The sequence below is a fragment of the Bacillus rossius genome, chromosome 8 (genome assembly GCF_032445375.1).
Source record: "Bacillus rossius redtenbacheri isolate Brsri chromosome 8, Brsri_v3, whole genome shotgun sequence".
Classification (NCBI taxonomy): domain Eukaryota; kingdom Metazoa; phylum Arthropoda; class Insecta; order Phasmatodea; family Bacillidae; genus Bacillus; species Bacillus rossius.
The window spans coordinates 49712028-49732785 of NC_086336.1; the positions used below are offsets into that span (position 1 = coordinate 49712028).

General features: G+C 37.5%; 1 protein-coding gene across 3 annotated transcripts in view; it reads right to left on the minus strand.

Moving 5' to 3' along the window:
- Nucleotides 1-20758, minus strand: part of LOC134534898 (aquaporin-4-like) — a 64650-nt gene that overhangs the window by 19134 nt on the left and 24758 nt on the right. Inside the window, exon 1 of one of the 3 annotated variants that reach the window (XM_063373578.1) lies at nucleotides 10557-10695. The exons of the other annotated variants lie outside the window; for them this stretch is intronic. Within the exon in view, the coding sequence (XP_063229648.1) occupies nucleotides 10557-10614 (58 nt within the window). The 5' untranslated portion in view covers nucleotides 10615-10695. Of the gene's footprint in view, nucleotides 1-10556; nucleotides 10696-20758 lie in introns of those variants that run through there. 3 annotated transcript variants of the gene reach the window in all.

Consider the following 20758-nt stretch of genomic DNA (forward strand, 5'->3'; position numbering starts at 1 on the left):
TTTTTTACAAAAGAAAGTCTATTTAAAGAATACAAAACACTGGGTTTTCTATACCTCTTTAAAAAAAACCTGCGCAGTTTAACACTGACGAAAACAGGACACCAGAAGCATTTACTAATAAAAGTGTTAAGATTATTCATACGAGCTGTCGAGCCACAAAATTAGTGTTCATACCAACTTCCTAACAAGGTGTCATGTAAAAGATGGACATTATTATATATTAACTTAACTGGTTTGGTTTTGAATTTGAAAGAAATTAATGCGCTCAGTCAAGTTTAATTTATTCCTGTTTAAATAAGGTTTGGTCTTAACAGCGAGATTAGACAGATATCGGTAAAGAAACTCACGACGCAGCGGTAATATACAACCCCAGAATATGCCTGTAGTTTTTTGAAACCATAGATAACCGACACGAGACAGAATGGTCTTGCCGATATTGGGACCATTTCTTGAGTGTGCAATTATCACAACAGCACCTAGCCTCATCAACTGTTTCCCAAGTAAACTCATTACACAACCACTAGTGCATATGAAACTAGATATCTTACTTCCCTGTGGCGTAGGACCCTGAAGATTTACATAGCTATTTCGTACCACTAAAATACTTTTTTCAGATGAAAAAAACTCAATACAGCGCATAATATTGTCAACATGTTACGTTCAAGAAATGTACCTTGGAAACAACTTGAGGGGTTTGATTTTCAGACGAATGCCACAGCCTTCATTTCATGACTTACTACCTAATTTCAAGGGTTGGAGAATCCATTGCAACCAGCTCTTGTGAAGCCTTTAAGTCAACATGCATGGCACAGTTCTAAAAATATTTACATAAACTCATGCATATAGTGTTCCCACCAAAACATGACGGGCCATTCACTAAAGAAAAAAAGCAAGGAAAAGGCAAATAAATATCCTTAAGGCCTGAGATAATATCAAGATGGGAGGACAATGTTATAAAATTCAAGATGGCGGGGCATGTCCCTTTACCGGAGTCGAGAGCCGACAGCCATGTTTACAACGAACAAACTTACCCAACGTCAGGGCAGGGGGTTAGAGGGGTGCCTCGTAACCATGGAGACGGAATAGTCAACACCTTCACAGTCACGGTAACACTCCCGTAAACTTGCGGAAGGGAAACGAAAGATGCCCTCTTGTACCTGCTCTACCTGAAGTTATTTCAGCTGTTCTAAAGTGAGGAAGAAAACACAATTCTCTGTTATTTCTCTGTATTAACGACCTTAACGCTAAACCCAAATAAACTTTTTTTTTTTTTTAAATCTTAATGTGGTATAATCAATAGCGTATGCGCAAGGGATGAGATTGTTTTAGTGTGTGTGTGTGTGGGGGGGGGGGATGTGTGAAATAAAAGCAACAAAAGCAATCCTACACGGCTTGAAATTCTAAGAAATTCGAGAGAAAAAAAACCACAAAATTGAAGTAATTAAAACAAACTGCGTGAAAATAAAATTCTAACTCCCCCCCCCCCCCCCAAACGCCCCCCCCCCAAACCCCCCCCCCCCCCCCACAACCATTCTCCGGCAAATTCAATTCTGCGTACGCTCATGAGGTAATGAGTTCAAAACTAGTGAGGGTTTGCCTAGATGTTTTGAAGTAACACTGGTCTACGATGTAGAAAGCCCTTTATGCTATGCATATGCGCAGCAGCCCGCATCCCCAGCACCGACGTCACGGTGCCCACAAGAGGCGGGAGAAAGGCCTGCCCGGCAGGTGCGAAGTGAAGCGAGAGGCCGCGGACGGACGGACGGACCCAGAGACACGGTGACCCGGCTCCCCAAGTCCCCGCGCGAAGAGTCAAATTGGTTGTGTAAACGACCCACCGGTGTGGAGGGGGGGGGGGGAGGGGGAGGCAGCCACACTTGTCTCGACAAGACGAACCCGGCAGCCTTGCTCGGGATGAACGGGTGAAAGCCATTGTCAAACGTCAAGGAGTTTTATCAATTGGCCAGGAGACTGCATGCAGCGACGTAGTTAGGAAGTCGCTTCTTTTTTTTTACACCGCCACAGCCCTATATGCATCGTCCAAAACGTTGCTGAAACGATGCCCGACCACGTTTGATTCACACTTCCCATCACTGACATAAAATTACAAGTATTTTGAGAACAGTTTCACACAAGGCAAACACTTGGTCGTCGGAAAACGTTGGCACAAGATATAAACAGGCTTCACGTAGCGTACGTGTAGTCATGCATGCCCTGTCACCTTTGTTGACGCGTCAGCACACGTGCTAAACGTAAAGCCATAGTGCACAGAAGCGTTGTGTGGAAATTAATACATTAAATTTAAACAAGAATGTAATATTTATTTATATATATATATATATATATATTTGGTGGAATGCAAGAAACAGTTGACAAACACAAAGTTTTATGTATTAAAAGTTACTTAAATTTGTACTAAAAATTATACATTTTAATTGAAATTTATTAAAATTACCATGCACGAGTAAAACTTTTTTCCCCCCATCGTTGCTATGATAATTTTGGTTTGCATTGGATTTTTGAAAGACAGTGAAAGAAAAGTTCGAATCTCCCAATAATGTTTTATTTAGTTCTGGAGTACTAAAATTTATACTAAATTTATAGTACTGGGTAGTATGTTCTGCGGCTGTTACCACACTAGTTCCGTCAAAGGTCAGGGTAACGTAGTCTTGTGTGAACAGGTATAAACAATATATAAAGCATTTACCATAAAAGCACGAAATATTTTACAAAAACGGTTTTAAAACATACATGTAAGCTGCACATTAACATATTTAAGAAAATCAACTTAAAGGCACATTCAAAAATAATTATTTTGTAACTACAAGATATCTACATTGAAGTGAAAAAAACTACCGTTACTTGATTACATTACTAAATTTAACCTACATGGAACTTTATTACTGTATAATATTTGGTTCTTATGGTAAACAGTTCACATGTAACATAACGGATATTTTTTTTCTAAATTGCTTCACCGTTTCCAACTACGCAAAGTTTTAAGTTTTGTTAGCTATAACAAAAAAGTGGGCTACTATCAATCCCAAAAGGTTTGCTGCATGACGTTAGTTCTTGTTTGCAAAATAAAAATCACGCTGAACACTGCAAGAAGAGCCGTTGCTCAACTATTGGCACAGAAGTTTACACACTACACACAGTAATCGATTTTCTGGATAAAGCTTCGATACACTGCTCTACTTACGCTTAATAACTTTAAAACAACTCCAAAATGATATTTTTTAATGTAAATAATTTTGGTTAATAGTTTTTAGCTGTAAGACATAAGTGAAGGACTATTATCGAAATAAACCAGAATTTTTTAATTTATGCTCACCCGAAGTTCATTCAATCAGAGTCAGGCACCCAAATGTTTCGCTTTCGGGCCATTTTAATTTTTATTATTTTGCAGGAGAAAATTGCGATGTAGTTAGGTTATATATATTTTTTTTTTTTCAAAAATATTCTTGCGATAATGTGTTTTTTTATTTTTCCTTCCGCACGTCTAGTGAATCATAATTAAAGGTTATTTGTATTAGGTTAGTTACATTGAAAAGACTCAAGTACTAGCAGAATGGAAATTTTTATTGGTGTGCGAGATTCTTAGCTCCCGGTATAAGGCATTTCGGAATTCGTATGGAAAGGGAAAGTAACCAACTTGCTGCCATCTGAAGCGGATAGCACACAAAACCAAAGTTCACAAAGCCAAATGGAAAACTGTAATAATCCTAACTGTAATGAATTTTTAACAAGATAGGCAGTATTTTAATAAACTTCATTGTTTAAAATTATGTTTGGTACGAATTTACTTCATTTAAGTGCTTAGTCTTTTAAGTTTTTTTATTTTTCAAATCATATTCGGTTGTTTTCGGAGCAGTTAATTATATAGTTTATATTTTCGGTACGCAAATCAAATGATTCAATTGTATACGTAGCTGCGAATTCTTGCGGCAGGCATATTTTTAAAAGAATTCTTGCGTTAAGTTAACGTCAAGAGGCCCCGAGTTTCGTTCGTTGAAGTAAATAAATGCATTTGTGACATGAGAACGCGCACGGAGTTGCTAGTTACCGAGGTTTAAGATGGTGCACATCATCCGACGAGTATTCAAAAGACTTTCTGACCGCGCGAGTTGCACGAGATATTTTCGGGAGCCTATCCGGGGGTCGAGTGAATTCTTCAGCTCTCCCAGCGAGAAGCTAGCGTGTAGACGGCCGGGAAGAGTCCGGGAGACATGCGTGTCACGCACGAGCCTCGTCGCGGAGACAATTCAAGTGCGACCCCCCACGGTCCATCATGGGAAGGTCGCGGACCGGCTTGGACACTGGCCAGCCCACGGTCAGGGGCTGGAGGTCACCAAAGCAAAAAAAAAAAAAAAAAAAAAAATAAAAAAAAAAAAACCCCGTGAGCGAGTCTTTCTTTCAGTACTCTTACAACCTCGGTAACGAGCAAATTCACGTGTTCTCGTGTCCCAAAAAAAAAAAAAAAATTACTATACAGAAATTTTGACACGGAATTAAACTTTGAATTCTTTAGAAACATTTCCCAAATTGATAAATGTACGCAAATTGTGTTTTTTCAACTAAAACATTTCTTTAAGCGAATCACGTGTTATTTCCACACCAGCCGCTAGAATTCACTGCCGGAGAAGCTATGTAAGCAGACCGAAATTTTTAAACTATATAATGAAACGGCTGCGATAGTAGCGAAAGAACAAAAAAAAAAAAAAATACTGAAACCGATTTTTAACAAGGTTTTTCTTCTTTAAATTCTGTCCTATCTTGTTTGAATTCAATAACAGTTAATACTATTAACGTTTCCCTGTCTTTGTGAACTTTGCTTCGAGTCATCCGCCAGTCTGAAGCACCGTGGTTACATATTTCCGTTCCATGCGTGACTTCCGTGCCATTCACGAGATCACTCCCCACAAAATACCGTACATTGAGAGCTAAGATGTTACACATCAATAACCTTCAGGCTGTGCCTCGCACAAATTGATTTTTTCAACTACCACCGAGGGATTTTCTTGCAGGATTAATTCGATTTTCTCTTGCAACTGGTGTGCCACAAATATTTTCCACCTTTTAATCCACTTGACATTTTCGAGGTGAAAAAGGTGAAGCAAGTGATCCTAATTATGCACAATTGCGTGACTTAACCGCTGTAAGGTACTATTTAAAAAGTATCCAGAAGGAAAAAAAATAAAAAACAAACTGCAAGAGAGCTATCGTGATAAAATACCAACTAACGGTAATACGTAAACGAAATAAACATAGGATAAACTGTTCGAGATGGGATTCACATCTTAGCGTGCGCACATTGCTTACTTTAGTTAAAGCCATTATATGTATATTCTTTAAAGATCTAAAGAATTTTGCAAATGTGTGTGTACAATTCAATGAATTGGTTACTGTAATACAAGTAACAATTTCATGCTATAATATTAATATTATACAAACTTAGAAAGTAAATATAAATTTAATGTATCTAACGTAGTTACTATCAATATTACATCAGTAAATTTTAACACAATTTCATACCGAAAGTGCCTGAATACTCTTTAGATTTATACAGCTAGCAAAAATTGCAACCTATTACTTGCAATCTTTTGGTATTGCTTATCTTAATACCGAAGATCAGTTCTCTGCATTCCCTTGCTGAGTGGGAGAGAGGAAGGAGTAGACTAAGCACTTAAATGAAGTTAATTCGTACCAAAATCCTAAGTACGAATGCGAATGGCAGAATGAATACCCGCGTTTTTAGAATTCGTTACCTACGCGTTCACCTTTACGTGTAAGAACTTAAGAACGCTACACGTAGCGTGTGGAAAAAGTGGGTTAGCAAGTCACAAACGTCCGACCACTAGTGAAATGTGCCATCACTAGCAGGCGAGTGTATAATGCAGGGCGATATAAACACACACACACACCTGCTGCAGGAAGATTTAAACAATTTTTTGACGTGACGTCTAATAAATCGATGAAATCCGGCTGCACGCACGAAAAAGTGTCCCGTTACGCACATGTTCCGTTACGCTGTGTCCCGTTACGCTCATTGTACGCTTGCGCCGCATTTATCTCTCTTCCACTCGATTGGCCTATGCGTCCGAGGAGAAGAAAGACAGAGGCAGCACACAACTTATCTACACATGAACTGTTTCGTCGACTGTTTATAAAGTGAAGTGAAAGGTTAATGTGGTTTTCATTGCTTATTACAACAACAATTTCGGCAATAAAGGTTAATTATTCTTTCATTTTAAAAATCTGATTACTAGTATAATTTCAAGTATCTATTCTTTTATTACTAAAATAAAAATGATTCAATTTTATTCATAAAAGTATGCAATCATTTCATCAATGTTTTGTTATGACGTCACGTTAAACTATCGCCCGTAAACCGACACTACAGACAACCAATTTTTTTACGATTTGTATTTCAATGATTCTAACCACGAGAATTGGCTTTGCTCTCAGAAAGAAAAAAAGAGAGTGGCAAGTTGTTCAAATTGCGTTGCACCCACGAGGTTCATCTTTGAACGAGTGAATTCGCTGACGAGTAACTCAAGGTCTAATGCAAAGGGGGGGCTTTCACGATCCTTAATTCCAAATTCGAAGCACGGCTTGTAAACGTGACAGAACCGCGCAGAATAAAGACATTCTTATCTTCATCACATGACTACAACAATATCAATGATCAGAGTTTGTTGAAGGAAAAAAAAAAAATTAACTTCCAACACACATTTTTTTTTTGTAAAAATTAAACGTTACGTTAAGAAATTTTGCTGCAGAACGTATGTGAGACTCATGCTGCGGCCATGCGTTCATTTGACTACTACATGATAACTAGTTAAGCTTTTTTTTTTTTGCTTGGCTTATGGTTGCATCATGTTTACGGGACACGTTCTAATGTAGAGTATACATTGTGAAAAGTTTTAAATGACTAATTTTAGTGATCCCTAATTCATACTTAAATCAGGCGTGGTCAGCCACCATTTACGCTATAATTTTCGTTTTGCCATATGGCTACAGTGAGGTGAAACGCAGACTTGAGCTAAGTCACAGCTAGCCATTTCCGAACAGTTCACAACTCAATGGACTATTGATGAAATCACTCGCTGCGTAAGAAAATTGCATAAAAGAGGGCTCATAGGTTTTGCAACGTCAATGAACCAACCGCATCGGACATGAAATATTTAAAGACTTTATTTAGCAAGGAAAAAAAATAGTTCGATTGTCCTTCCCACGCCACAATAAACTAAATTACGCAAAACGCAAAAAAAAAAAAAAAAAAAAAAAAAAAAAAACTCTCGTCCAACTTTAAACGTCTTGAGTTTCCGCTTTAAATAAATGAAGTGGAGTGTTCCGAAAAAAAAAAAAAAATCACCAACGCAAACGTTACATGTGAATAAACATTTTCACTTGTTAAAAATTTCCGTGCAGAAAAACATGAAGCCTGGAGTAAGAACATTTTCTATTGAACAATTCCAAACTTACAGTTTAGTGCTTTAAAAATTAACAAAAAAAATTATATTGTTGCGTTTAGTTATTGTGTCGATGAGTCCCTTGCGTGGTTTATAAACCCGGCCTTAATCGAACAGATAGTGGCGAGTGGTCTACGTATTGTCTTTAGGGTAATTGTTCCCTATTGCGTATCCAGTCTATACAAGATTTTTAAATTCACATTCCCACAATGAAATATATTTTTGTCGCTCCACAACCGCTAACTTATTTTAATTCTTTTTTCACGTTAAAATACATGTGGGTGTGTTAGACGTAGCAATTTCTCCTGGGAACAAAAACGTTCCTCAAAAGTTCTAACATTTTCAAAATCAAATATATTTTTTTTTTGTTGTGAATATACAGCTTTGCACCGCAAAACACAGCCCAAGTTCTTTTATTTAGAATGTTTTCTTGACGTAACAACGTCTAATAAATCGATGAACGCCGGCTGCACGCACGAAAAGGGATGACCCATAGTCCCGTTATGCGCATTTTACGCTTGTGCCGCATCTATCTCTCATCCACTCTATTGGAACAACCATCGATTTGACTTTTTCGAGGCACATTAAACTTGAAACACTCCCATTGGTTTCCTACCATCGTCCTATCCTTTAGAGAATAACACAGATTGGAAAAAGTTAAATAGCTAACATGTGTAAAAGTTATAGTTAAAATAATCTCTTCGTTAAAGTAATAATCACATTAAAAATAATGAGTGCCAATAAAAGTAAATTCATCAATTAAATTGTAGATTTCATTTCACTCCTTCTTTGTATCCATACAAAATAGTGATAATTCAATAAATTGATTCAATTTTATTCATAAAAGTATGCAATCATCTCATCAATGTTTTGTTACGACGTTTGTCACGTTAAACCATCGTCCGTAAACCGACTTTACAGACAACCAATATTTTTTTTTTTAAATACAACCGGACGCGCGGTAATGAATAACCGCCGCCTGCAGCTCGCTGGGAGCAGTTAGGCCGCGTGGGCCGAGCCGACGGCGCCGAGGCCTTGACACAATCCCCGTCGCACCTCTCAGGGCGACCGGCACTTTCCTCGCCGGCGGCGGTCCAGCCAACAAAACAAAAAAAAAAAAACCTCCCACCTGCCGTGCGCCGACCCCGGCGGTCCACAACACACACACTCAACCGCCAGCAAATAAAATATATATATATATTTCCCGTCGTTCACACCGGGCCTCTCGCCTCTCCAGATTGAAAGAGAGAAATGACCAATGGAAGAGCGGAAATGTTTCTGTTGCCGTTCTCGTTCTAGTTTCGAGCTTGCACAAGCTTTTTTTTTTTTTACACGCGCGCTTGCGTCATGGGACACAAGCCGATTGTGAAAAGAGCGGTGTCGCGAACTGCAGGTAAGTATGTTAAAAAATAAGTATCCAAACATTTAAAAAAAAATAAAAAATTACCCCGACGCGACGGTGTCAAAAACGTCTACATGAAACTTACCGAAAAACGGCCAGGTTCATAACAGTTACACAATGTCAAAATGAAGTTATAAGAGAGTTACACACGTTAACTTACGTAGCTTTCTAAGTTTTAAATTTGCGTGGCATTTTCAGTTCAGCAGGAACTAAACGCCCAATTACACTTCTTAATTCCTGATTTTAGTTTGTCCCTTTTTTTATGCGCAATTGTTGAGCAACACGTGGCAACTAACTTCTACACGCCTAAACGTAATACAGTGGTAGAGCTTCCTTGGTGTTAACCTGGCGAACCTATATTACACGTTGTGTACCCCGAAAGCGCTAACCGTAGCCCCATATTACTGCGTGTTCAAAACAACTTTGGACTACTTGCCAATGCGGTAGGAAGAGTGCGTTTACTAGTGACCAATATTGTGGTAGAAAAAAAGGTTAGATAGATACACACAATGTAAGTAACTTCACTACAGAGTTTTCAAGTCTTTAGGAGACACATTTGAAACAGGAAATTTTAATTTTTGATGTCCCATTGATTGCATAGTCTCGTCATCAGCAAAACCAGGACGCCAATCTTCAGCTTCGTTTAGTGGGAAGGCAGGTAACCCCCAGGCAAGACGTGATAGGACGTACCAAAAGATAAAGCGTTATAAATTAAAGGCAACGCCATCCATTGACGAGGTTCTAAACTTTAAACTGTTATTAGCGCCTTTAGTTCGCTAGCAGCCGCGGGCTTCACTAAGCGGATGGATTTTGCCAAGGAGAAGGATAGGATGTGTCCAGACCTTGCTATAAGACCATGTGGTGGACAGAGAAAATTACTAACTCAATGTTTTGTGTTATATTCTATTATTTCTACACAAATCTGTGGTCAAATTTCTGACTTAACAGCCAAAATTTCGAAATTTCCTCGGCTTGATTCCTTCTTTTTTAAATATTATCCTATGGTAAAATTTCCCTGAAATCAATTAAAATTATTGATTTTCCCTGACAAATACTAAAAAAAATAAAAACCTTATCTTTAAATTGGTTGCCACCGACTTTCAAAATTATGGACACTTTACTTTTTTTTTCAACGGTCTCTAAATTTCCTATCATGTCAACACACTTCCCATTCCCAACACCAATCTCTTATTGCACGACTCGTTCAAACACATCAGCTTGCGAATAAGTTGCGTCCGCGCGTTCACCTTAAGAGATTTTTTACGCAGCGATCGGATTAAAAAGCTAGCAGCTGGTCGACCCGCCACGCGCAGGCACCGAAACCGTCCAACAGGTCGATTTCAGCAAATGTTCCAGAGTTTCACAGAAGTTACCTAATTTTCGAGATTTAAGCCTCACAAGTGGGTCAGACGCTCGTGTAAGACCACTTAAACCAAACAGTGGTATCATGTTTTGAATTCTGGCGTAAAAATGGTAAATTCGGATTTAAAATATAAAAAAAAAAAGTGTTCCAGCCATTTGAACACTCGCGTTGATGGACATTCGCCAAAAATTTTAGAAATTTGTATCCAAAAATGTACGCGTTTGCGAATTTTCCCTTTCAATTTTCGATGTACGTAGGCTTTGTCGGGGGTTACTTAAATAACGGACGGATGGAGTTCCCGCGCGCACAGACTCACCCATCATAGCTGCTCGTACGCCCCCGTCTCTGTCCTCGATGCTCCTGCGAACTGTCATTTGCGGTGGTCTCGAAGGCAGTCGGCTGGAGACAACGTCCGCGCGCCGTATTTATAAACACTGGTCAGCCGCAGAAACCACCACGCCCCCTCCCTCCCACCCCTTCCATTTCTTTTTACCCCTTCCCCCCCCACCACCCGCCGATTCTCCCCGCTCACACGCCCCCTTCCCGGGCAAGACGGGCCGACCGTTATCAATGCAGTCCGGTCGATGGCCGAAAGACACTTCCTCAACTGCCGAAGCCGTCGTGTCGCTTCTCCTCCGGGGGTTGGTCACGAGAAGCCTAAGATGTCCGTCAAGTTCTGTCCCTGCCCGAACACGCCCGAATATTCACCTTCGGCCAACCTCGGGATTTATTTTTTTTATTTTTGCGCAGGGAAAAAATGAATTCAAATATTAAAAGTGGTCGGTTATGTTAGCTACATTAAAACACTTCAAAACACTATCGACGGTTAGTTAGGTTATTATAGCTACATTAAAATAAACAGAGAAATATAAATATATATAAATAAACCCGAGGCTGGCCGAAGGTGAATATTCGTGGCGTGTTCGGGCAGGGACAGAATTTGATGTGCATCTTAAGGCTTCCCGTTGAACACACACTTGCTGACCCTCGCTACTTGTTAATTTAGTTGTATATTCACTATTTACGTGTGTGTAAAAAAAAATAGTGCTGCTATCTCTTGTCTGCCGTAGCGTAACCCTACCCTTTAGTGACGCACGGGCCAATTGCAACAGTTTTTGATGAATTTCATTATGTTTTCTTTTTTGATTTTTTAATCAAACATAATTTTAGAATTTGTAACTCAATTTAATTCAAGTAAACACAAACATTAATACGAATATTAAATTTCCCCGCTCGACCATTCTTTATCTCAGTTTATTTTATTGCTGCGGTCTGGGTTTTTTAAAAATAATTTTCCCCAATTTATTTCAATTGCTATTGTTTTCTTTCTTTTGCTCTATTACCAACGACCGTCGAAGTATTGACGAAAGAGCTCAAAACAGCTGGAACGTTTGAGTAAGTGTTGGTGGAATTGTGCATAGCACGAGTGTGAACATTGATGATACAAGCAGTATCAAAATAAAACTATTTAAAAAGAAAAAAAAAATACACACACACCGACACACTCCCCTGCGGTGCCGATGAGGCGCCGCGGTAAGTGCGACGCTCGCTGGTACTTCTAGCGCGGTATCGCCCCTAAGCGCCAGGCCCTGGACTGGGAAACTGTTAGATTTCAGTGGTCAACCGTATGAAGTATCGATTCCCTCGGTATTGTCTCTGGACTGGCGCGCAGTCTTTTCATCGTCTACAGGACAACTGTGAGCGGTGACCGTATCATTATGTGGAGGAGAAATGAAGATAAAGGTGTGATGAAAGTCCCGTAAGTGCTTTCAAGAATCTGCCGATTGTTTTACGCCTAAATATTGCTCTGAAAACACGTCTTTTAGCCATTTCAACTCTTCTCTAACCACAGTTAAAAAAATTAATCCCAAATCAAAAGAACTTTTCAGCGAATTCTTAAATGCTTTTCGTAAGCAGACTCCACTCGGATATCTTGAGCAGTTTTGAAATCGCGTTGTTTTTTCCTGAAGCTCTGCGCATCGTGTGTGTGCCAGGGCAGATGGGGGCCTTAAATAACGGAGCCATACAACAGTAGACAATCGCACATTCACGTACAATGCAAGATAACGTAAATATGAAATGAACTATGCGCTTGCTGTAAATAAAACAATAATATGTTTACTTTTTGCATGCAATTTTTTTTTTAAAAGAACGGTGTTTTGTTTTTTTTAAGTATAAGGGCGTGGCTTGAATAAACACTGCTGGAGGATATAACTCGTGAACGAGGGCTAAACTATTGATACGTCGACTCAAGAAGTGTTGCACCTGCTGTCAACAGAGTATCAAACTATTAAACAGTATCAATTTTGTTTACTCACGATCTCATAAATCTTATTGGGTATATAATATAACCTATGCAAATGACGTAGTAATGAGCTTATATCAAAACTTCTCAGCATTCAAAAGAGCTGATGAATACTACAATTAAATAAAATAAATATCTGGACGACAGTTAATGTGTTAGATATTTAGTTGGAGAAAAGTACGGTTATGTTATTTTACGCGAAATTATAATAAAAACAATAATCATGCAATTTAAAATACAGGGGACCATGTTACCAGTTGTTACACTATATTAAGTAAATGTTAGGTCATCGATTGGCTGGTAAACCTCATATTAATTATCTAAAACATAAATTTCGCAATTGTATAGATCTTGTTAAAGTTTTAACTCAGTGCCACTGGGAAGCAGAGATAAACATATTATTTTTTATATAACAACTATACGCTCTATACCAGACTGTGGCTTTAAAATATTTCACGATATTTCATTTAGAAGGAGTAATGGCCTTAAAAATGTATCGATATATTAGCATGCACATTATCTTTGGAGCATTCCCATCCTCTCCAGTACCGCATCTGCCACTCGAATCATCTACACAGAGATCTAACAATGAGTACGACATTGATACGTTCACTGACCTACCACATTGCAGGAATTCGTAGGGCTGTGGACAACAGACTTGAACCTTCAAGAAGAACTTAAAATACAACTCCTACAGATTGTTTCCATAGACACTTATCGCCATACGACATCACTTATCAAATAATACCAATTTTTATAGGTACGAAATTGATGCCGACCCATTTTACTATTTCAGAGCGCAGGGAGTTGGAGCAGCATATTATGAGAGTAAACAAACCACACTGGCATTTTTGAAATAACTGAAATCTTTAAAGTTTATTACACTGTGGCATATACAATTTATAAGGCTCTTCTTTATGCTGAAAAAGAAATAATCGAACATCCCATGATCACAACGGACTCATACAGCGTAATAAACCTTTTAAATAAATGCCCTCCTCTTTTGGGTGCCATTAGTATGGCTCATCAAGAATCTAGATCTAGAATTGGCCAACATAAACATACTCACAAGATTTATTTGGATACCACGACACATGGGACACCAGGTATTTAGGTTGTTGATAGATTATAGCTAAATTGGTCATACAAAATGGTACTGAGATCAAAGCAATATATAATATACTCATACTATGAGAAGTCTCATTACGGAGGAATGAATATGACTTGATAAAATCACTCCCATAGAAACACACAAGTCTATATTGCGTTACATCAGAATCACATTGTAAGTAATAAAATTATATTTGATAATCAACCCAGAAACATCGTCCAAGGACGAATCACAACGCGACCCCAGATCAGTTATATAAACTTGGTGTATCGGAAACGCCGTTTTTACATTTGCTAAACTGTACTGGCAGATATTAATCATATCGTATTTGAATGTCCCAATATTCCTAACCGAAATAATTATATCAGCAGCTCCGAGATTTAGAATTGCCGTTAAGGTATCCTTCATTATTATTTAAATCTACCTAGGTGTGTATAGTGCTATATAAATTTCTTATATATAATGATATCCATATCTAACACGTAAACATATTCCTTGGGTATCCTACACTAGGTGACCGCTACCGAACATAACTCACCCCAATCATTGGCATATCCCGCCTAAGGTCGACGGACCTCGACTAAAGGAGATAGCGTAGATAGTAGAACGTGCCAGGTGATTCTGACCTATACTTACCTAGATGTGCACTCTGCCTATTGCAGTAGCCTCGAATATAAGCATACGGCTTATGTGAAAGTATGATATATTGACCACCTTTACACTAACAACTAAGCAGTATGAGTTTAGTTATGGTTGTAGGTGAAACTCTTCAACAAAAAAAGTTTAATGTATTTTAGCAACAGTTGTGATTTCAAAAATTAAATATATACTGACGTGAAATTTTAAATACCATTTAAACTACTTGTATCAACTTATATTAGTTATCAATGCCACATTCGTAATTGAAATCATGTCTAATATTGTATTTCTTACTGTGTTGGAAAGCGAGTGACGCCACCCAACATAACACTTACTGTGATTTACTCTCTTCAACTCATCCGTGTTGAACATTTTTACGCCAGGGAAAGACATGGCCGTGCACTTAATTAAAATTTAATTTGCTGAATTTGCTTGGTCATGACTTGCATATTTAACTACACAAAATTCATTACGTATGTGATGGTCCGTCTAAATGTGGCACGAATATATGCATATTGCTTTAAAATTTCTATTCTTTATTAAAGAAACATTAATAAACTTTCTGTGGTGGTGTTTGATTAAAAACTTCATTTACGAAACGTTTCAAAGCGTACTTACGCGTTAACTTATTTGGTGGATTTTTGCGAACATTATCAAAAAACAATAAGTGGTTATTGTGTGAGAAATTTCATATCCTAAAACATATCAGAACATACAGAAAAAATTCGTTCCTTCTCAGCTGCTTATGGCGAAAGGATCTTCATAACTATCGTGCAAACTTGCACACACACAAAAAAGGATCTAACAAATTAATGCAATAAATAAACAAATCTATAACCAATTAATGACAGCCCAAAGAACTTAGTCAAATGTTTTGACGTACTAGCGGTCACTGCCGCAATTTTATTTTTAATTCCAAACTAAAGGTTTGTCACGTATGTTATTTTTCATTACCAGTGAGCTAATCTATCCCCTATCATTACTTTTATTTATTATTATTTTGTTTTTGAATTGACCGACACATTTATCTGACGAATTAAGACGATACAAGTATACAGACATGCCTTACCCGGAACTGAAACCCGGAACCCATCACGTCAAAAGCGGGAGTCCATTCGACTGCACTACGGTTGGCTGATCACCATTTCTGTTCCTTCCATATACGCTCGTATGTAAGTAATGGTGCTTATTTATCTAGAGGCTATGTTCTCGAGTCTGGGTGAATATTCCTGATATATATATATTTATGTGTGTGTGTGTGTGTGTGTGTTTGTGTTTGTGTGTTTGTGCGTGTATCATCTTAGCTCATTTGGTAGGCGTCATAGCGTGAATGTAACGGAAGTCGCTTGGAACGGAAATGTGTAACCACGGTGCTGTCAATCTGTGGCGGATGGCTTAAACCCAAATTTCACAAAGTATGAGCTGTTTAATGGATTTTAACAGGGTAGGCAGTATTTTTTAAAAATTTTATGTTTGAAAATCGGGTCCAAAACCGGGGTTTAGTATTTTTTTCTGTCTTTTTCTTTTTTATCGGAGTCTTTTTCATAATATAGCTTAAAATTTTGGTCTCCTAATAAAATGATGTAATTGTCTGCGTAGCTTCTCCGACAGTGAGTTCTAGTGGCAGTTGCGGAAACTACGTGTGATTTGCGTCAAGAAATGTTGAAAACACAATCAAACAACATTTATAACTTGGGCATTATTTTTAAGAATTCCACGTTAAATTACTTGTCCAATTATCGTATTATAAGTGTATTTGCTAAATGAGAACATGTGGTTTTGCTCGTTACCAAGTTTAGATGGTACAAATCTTTGGCGAGTACTTTTTAATTAATTATTTTGCTCGTGCTCACGATTTGTTCTAGAGATAAGCAAATGATAACGCAGAAGAAGTTCGGCGATAACAACTTGCACCAGACGACTATCTCGCGTACCTACTTAAACGTAAAGTCCATTCGTAACCGATAGACGCGAGTGAGAAGTGGCGCTTGGAACCGCTGGACGATTACGCACCGTTGCGGCTTGTCTCGTGCGTCAGTGTGAGTTAGAGCACGCGTGAGCAGATAGTGGTGCGTGTTCCATCACGTTCGCTGCACGATAAACTCGCTATTTATCCTGCTAACAGTTCGGATTAAGACAGAGGCACGCGCATCGACGCTGTGGCGGGAATCTTTCCAGGTTAAAACTTATCAAATTCCCCCCACCCCTTCTCTAGCCAACCCCCTTCTCTAACCAACCCTTCCTTCTTTAACCAACCCCCTTCTCTAAACAACCCCCCCTTCTCTAACCAACCCCTCATTCTCTAACCAATCATTTTATTAGCAGACCAAAATTTTAAACCAGCTAATGAAACGGCTCCGGTAAAGGCGAAAAAGATTTGAAAAAATTACTCAATCCCAGCTTTTGACTTTTTTTTGACAAGGAATTTTATTAAAATAACCACCCGTCTTGTTAAAATTCATTTAGAAATTCTAACGATTAAGTTTTACTTTGGCTTTGTAAACTTAGGTTCTTGCCATCCACCTCAGATGGCAGCACCGTGGTTTTTACACATTTCCATTCCTTGACTTCCGTCGTATTCACGAAATTACTCCCACCAAATGCCGTATACCGAGAACTGAGATGATACACTCAAAAACCAATCGTTAGAACTAAGTTAAAAGGGAATAAAATCATCCGAAAACGCCATCTTAGATCCAAAAGTGTTTAATGGGCTTCAAATTTTAAATTTATTTAGCTAATACCATGACAATGTGATGACAGAGATGATAACAGAAAAACTGGTTCCAGAAATGAATAAAGCGTCAACAATGTAAAACCCGTTGCCAGGAGACAAAAAAAAAGCATCAACAATGCAAAAGCCGTTGCCATTGAGTTATTAGGAAGAAGTAGTCGGAAATCACTGAAAAAAATATATATATATATTTATGTGGTTTAGTTTCATGTCATCCTACAGCTGAAAGCCATTTACAGAATGACACAAAAAACATTTAAAAAAAATACACTAACAACCAAAAACACACAAATTGCACAAAAAACTTAAAAATAACATACAATTTAAGATACACATAAAGTGACAATAGTCGTGACAACACAACACACTGACATACCGATGTAAAAAAAGTTCATAAAAGCAAGATTTTTTTAAATTTTTTACTGTCTATCTTAATTATTACAGTTAAAAAATGTATTTTACAACAAAATCAAGCAAAAATTTTATATTATAATGATTTGAATTTTTTTTATTTATTTCAGTTTACTCAAACATTATGACAGAATACAAATACATTTTAAATTTTATTGACGAAAGAAAAAAAGTAATATCTTATATAACAGTTTGAAAATATCTTGGTGTTTAATTTTCTTCCCAGTGAAATATTATAACTTTTGACAGTAAGTATTATAGTTTTTGAAACACCTATTCAGCTATTCTGTTTACTTATCATATTGAAATTTTCATTTGTAAATAAAAAAACCCGAAAAAAATTGCTTCGAGGTGCAAACGGTCCCCCTCCTTTTTTTCTCCTTCATTTTCCTGGAGGATCCACATACCATAGTACACGGATCTAGGTCTTCTGCTTTCGCGCAGGGTAAACTAGACAGGAAGACACAAACTCTCTCTTTTATTAATATAGATTTTTTTTACATATTATTTTAACATTGGAGCAGAAATATATATATTTTTTTTTCATTTAGATTTGTCTGGTATGGAATTTATAGTAATTACCTTCCGGAATGTGAAGGAAAGGATCCGACCGAACACAGCCCTTGAATCTACGGAGGAAATTTTCCAAAGATGAAAATTTCTGTGGCCCAGCCAGGACTGGATCCAGGGACTTTTTGGCTCGACGGTCAGAAGTCTGGACCACCGTGACTGGACCAGCAAGGTGAGTACGACGAACGGCACACCTTACAGAGTGGGAAGCTCTGACAGAATAAAAGTCAAGCGATACATGGCGATGCATCTGAACAAGCTCCGAGCAAAACTCCTGCAAAAAGGAATCTGAATGCTAGTAGAGATCGAAAATGGAAATCGCTAGTGAAATGAAGAAACCGCGGGAAAAGATACTATGATAAAAACAAATGCCGGGAAGATAAGTTCTTGTATGTTTATGATAATAAACTTCTTATTTTGAGAGAGTTATTCAATTGTTGATAAAAAAAATCAGGTAGTTTATCTCTGCTGATGCCAATGTACTTGCAGAAATTTATGTATCCTACACAGAAGGAATTTTTCCTGTGCTTTCACAATAAATTCCTTGGGATACCAATTGCCATGAAATAGTTTGTAACATTACTTTCTAGAACACGTGGCTATGGTTATTTTTGCATATATGAAATACGTTTGTCGAGATATAACTGAGTATTTCTTAACGAAAATTGGCGCAAGTGGATGTTTCATTCAAGCAAAAATTGTTTAAATCATGGAAAAGATAATCGAATATTCAACCATTTGACTTTATTTCATTTTATCATGTTTCTTAATGTGCTAGTTAACACTGGAAAGATATTCAGGGAACGGTTTACAAATAACTTTTAAATATTTTCTGTACTGGTACAACACAAAGTATAAATGTCCGGGTAATAATCCGAACAAAGTAATACTGTGGACATTTATTTTGTAGGGATACAGTTGTTTTTCATGTAAAAGTACAAATTTACAAATATCTGTAATTTTACATGAATACTTACGTTACAGTTACAAAAACAAATTTAAAGTGTATCAAAATTGACTGGATGAAGCGAGGTAGTGAAATAGTTTTTCAGGAATATTGGAGAAGGAATAGGGTTGTGGCCTAAATTGTACATTGGATAGTGGGCATCGCCATTGCTAGACCATTTACCGACGCCGGCCCGTCTGTATTGCGAGTCTAAAGTTTTACCGTAGCACCAACCCGCGCAATGTGATACGATGATATTCAACCAGTCAGAGCTCCTAAGTTTCAAGTCAGGGGTGCATTTGTGTTAGCGAGGCGGGATCATAAGCGCGACGCTCGCTGGTGCTTCTAGCGCGGTATCGCTTCTGAACTGGCGCGCAGTCTTGTCGTCGTGCGTTAAGACAACTGTGATATCTTGAGCTGTGACCATAACATTATATGGAGGATAAATGACGATAAAGTTGTACTGAATGTCCCTTGAATGCTTTCAAGAATCTCTGCCGGAGGTATCATACCAAAATATTATTCTGAAACAATGAACAATTTTCACTCTCAAAAAATCTTTTTGGGATGAAATATGGAAATAGTACTACCATTACCCCTTAAAATATTCTTATATAGCCTACTTTCCGTAAACTGCCTTATATATAAATATATATATATATAGCAATTTTAAAATCATGCCTGTTTTTATAAAAGCTCTGCAACCCGTATGTGAAAATAAAAACGACTTCAGTTATATAGGAACTGGTTTTACCGATTCAACCAAGTAAATAAGATGGAACGGAGAGACAGGCTTTTCCATACCAGTGAAGGAACGAACTGCTGATTAAAGAGAAAGAACACAACATTTCACGACAGGAAAGGCTATTAAAAATGAGGGAACAGGCCTGCTACTGTTCAGAACGCACGTGTATTAGGTTTGCAGTTTCATAAGCAATTTTAAGTTCATGTTTAGTGTTTTTTTTAGTCTTAAGACGCCATAAGCTGTAACCTTTTTGTCCTCGTAAAAAGTCGCTATAATAGGTGTACGCCAGATTATATTTTAAATTAGATGTAGTGCTTGTGTGAGCAGGGCTGTTCATCAGAGTTTCAACTCAAGTGATCAGCTTACTGGAATGGACAACTTTTTTTTCTGTTAAATTATTTTTACTAAATATGTTGATACATTTGACGCTTAAAGTAGCATTATCTCTTTTTCAACACTGTTTAAGTTTACAGTAAATTTACGTACTTTTAAACAAAGAACATACCTCAAATAAACGAAGATTTTCGTAGTTTCATTTAATTAGATCGTACAAGCTATGCTGGATTCCGACTTCCTTGTTCTGTGTTTAGCTGTAAACACGTTACACAAGCACCTTAAAGCAAGAAGAATTTTTTTTTATATTTCGCAGACCTAAAACTGTTTTGAGAGTTTCATTAATTTATCAATATCATACATGGGATTTAATGTTCAAAGCAATACAATTCACTATCATTTTACGAAAGGTACCACAAATGTACGTACCAGCTTTCTTGGTAAATTTAAAGTGAACTTTTACAACATTGCAGGATAATATAATACTGTTTAGACGTTAAATATTATATTTCAAACGCTTGAGTTGATTTAAGAATTTGTTAAGTTATCATCCATATTTTAATACTTTTTCAAAGTTTGCAATAAATAACTTTTTTTTTGGCTCAAACAAACCATAGTATCATGAACGCATTTCTATTCAGTTCTGAGTGATAGCTGTTTACAATTGCCATTCATTAGCTCCCAAAGTGGCGAAGAGGGAATGCGAGATTGAAAGCTAGCGCAA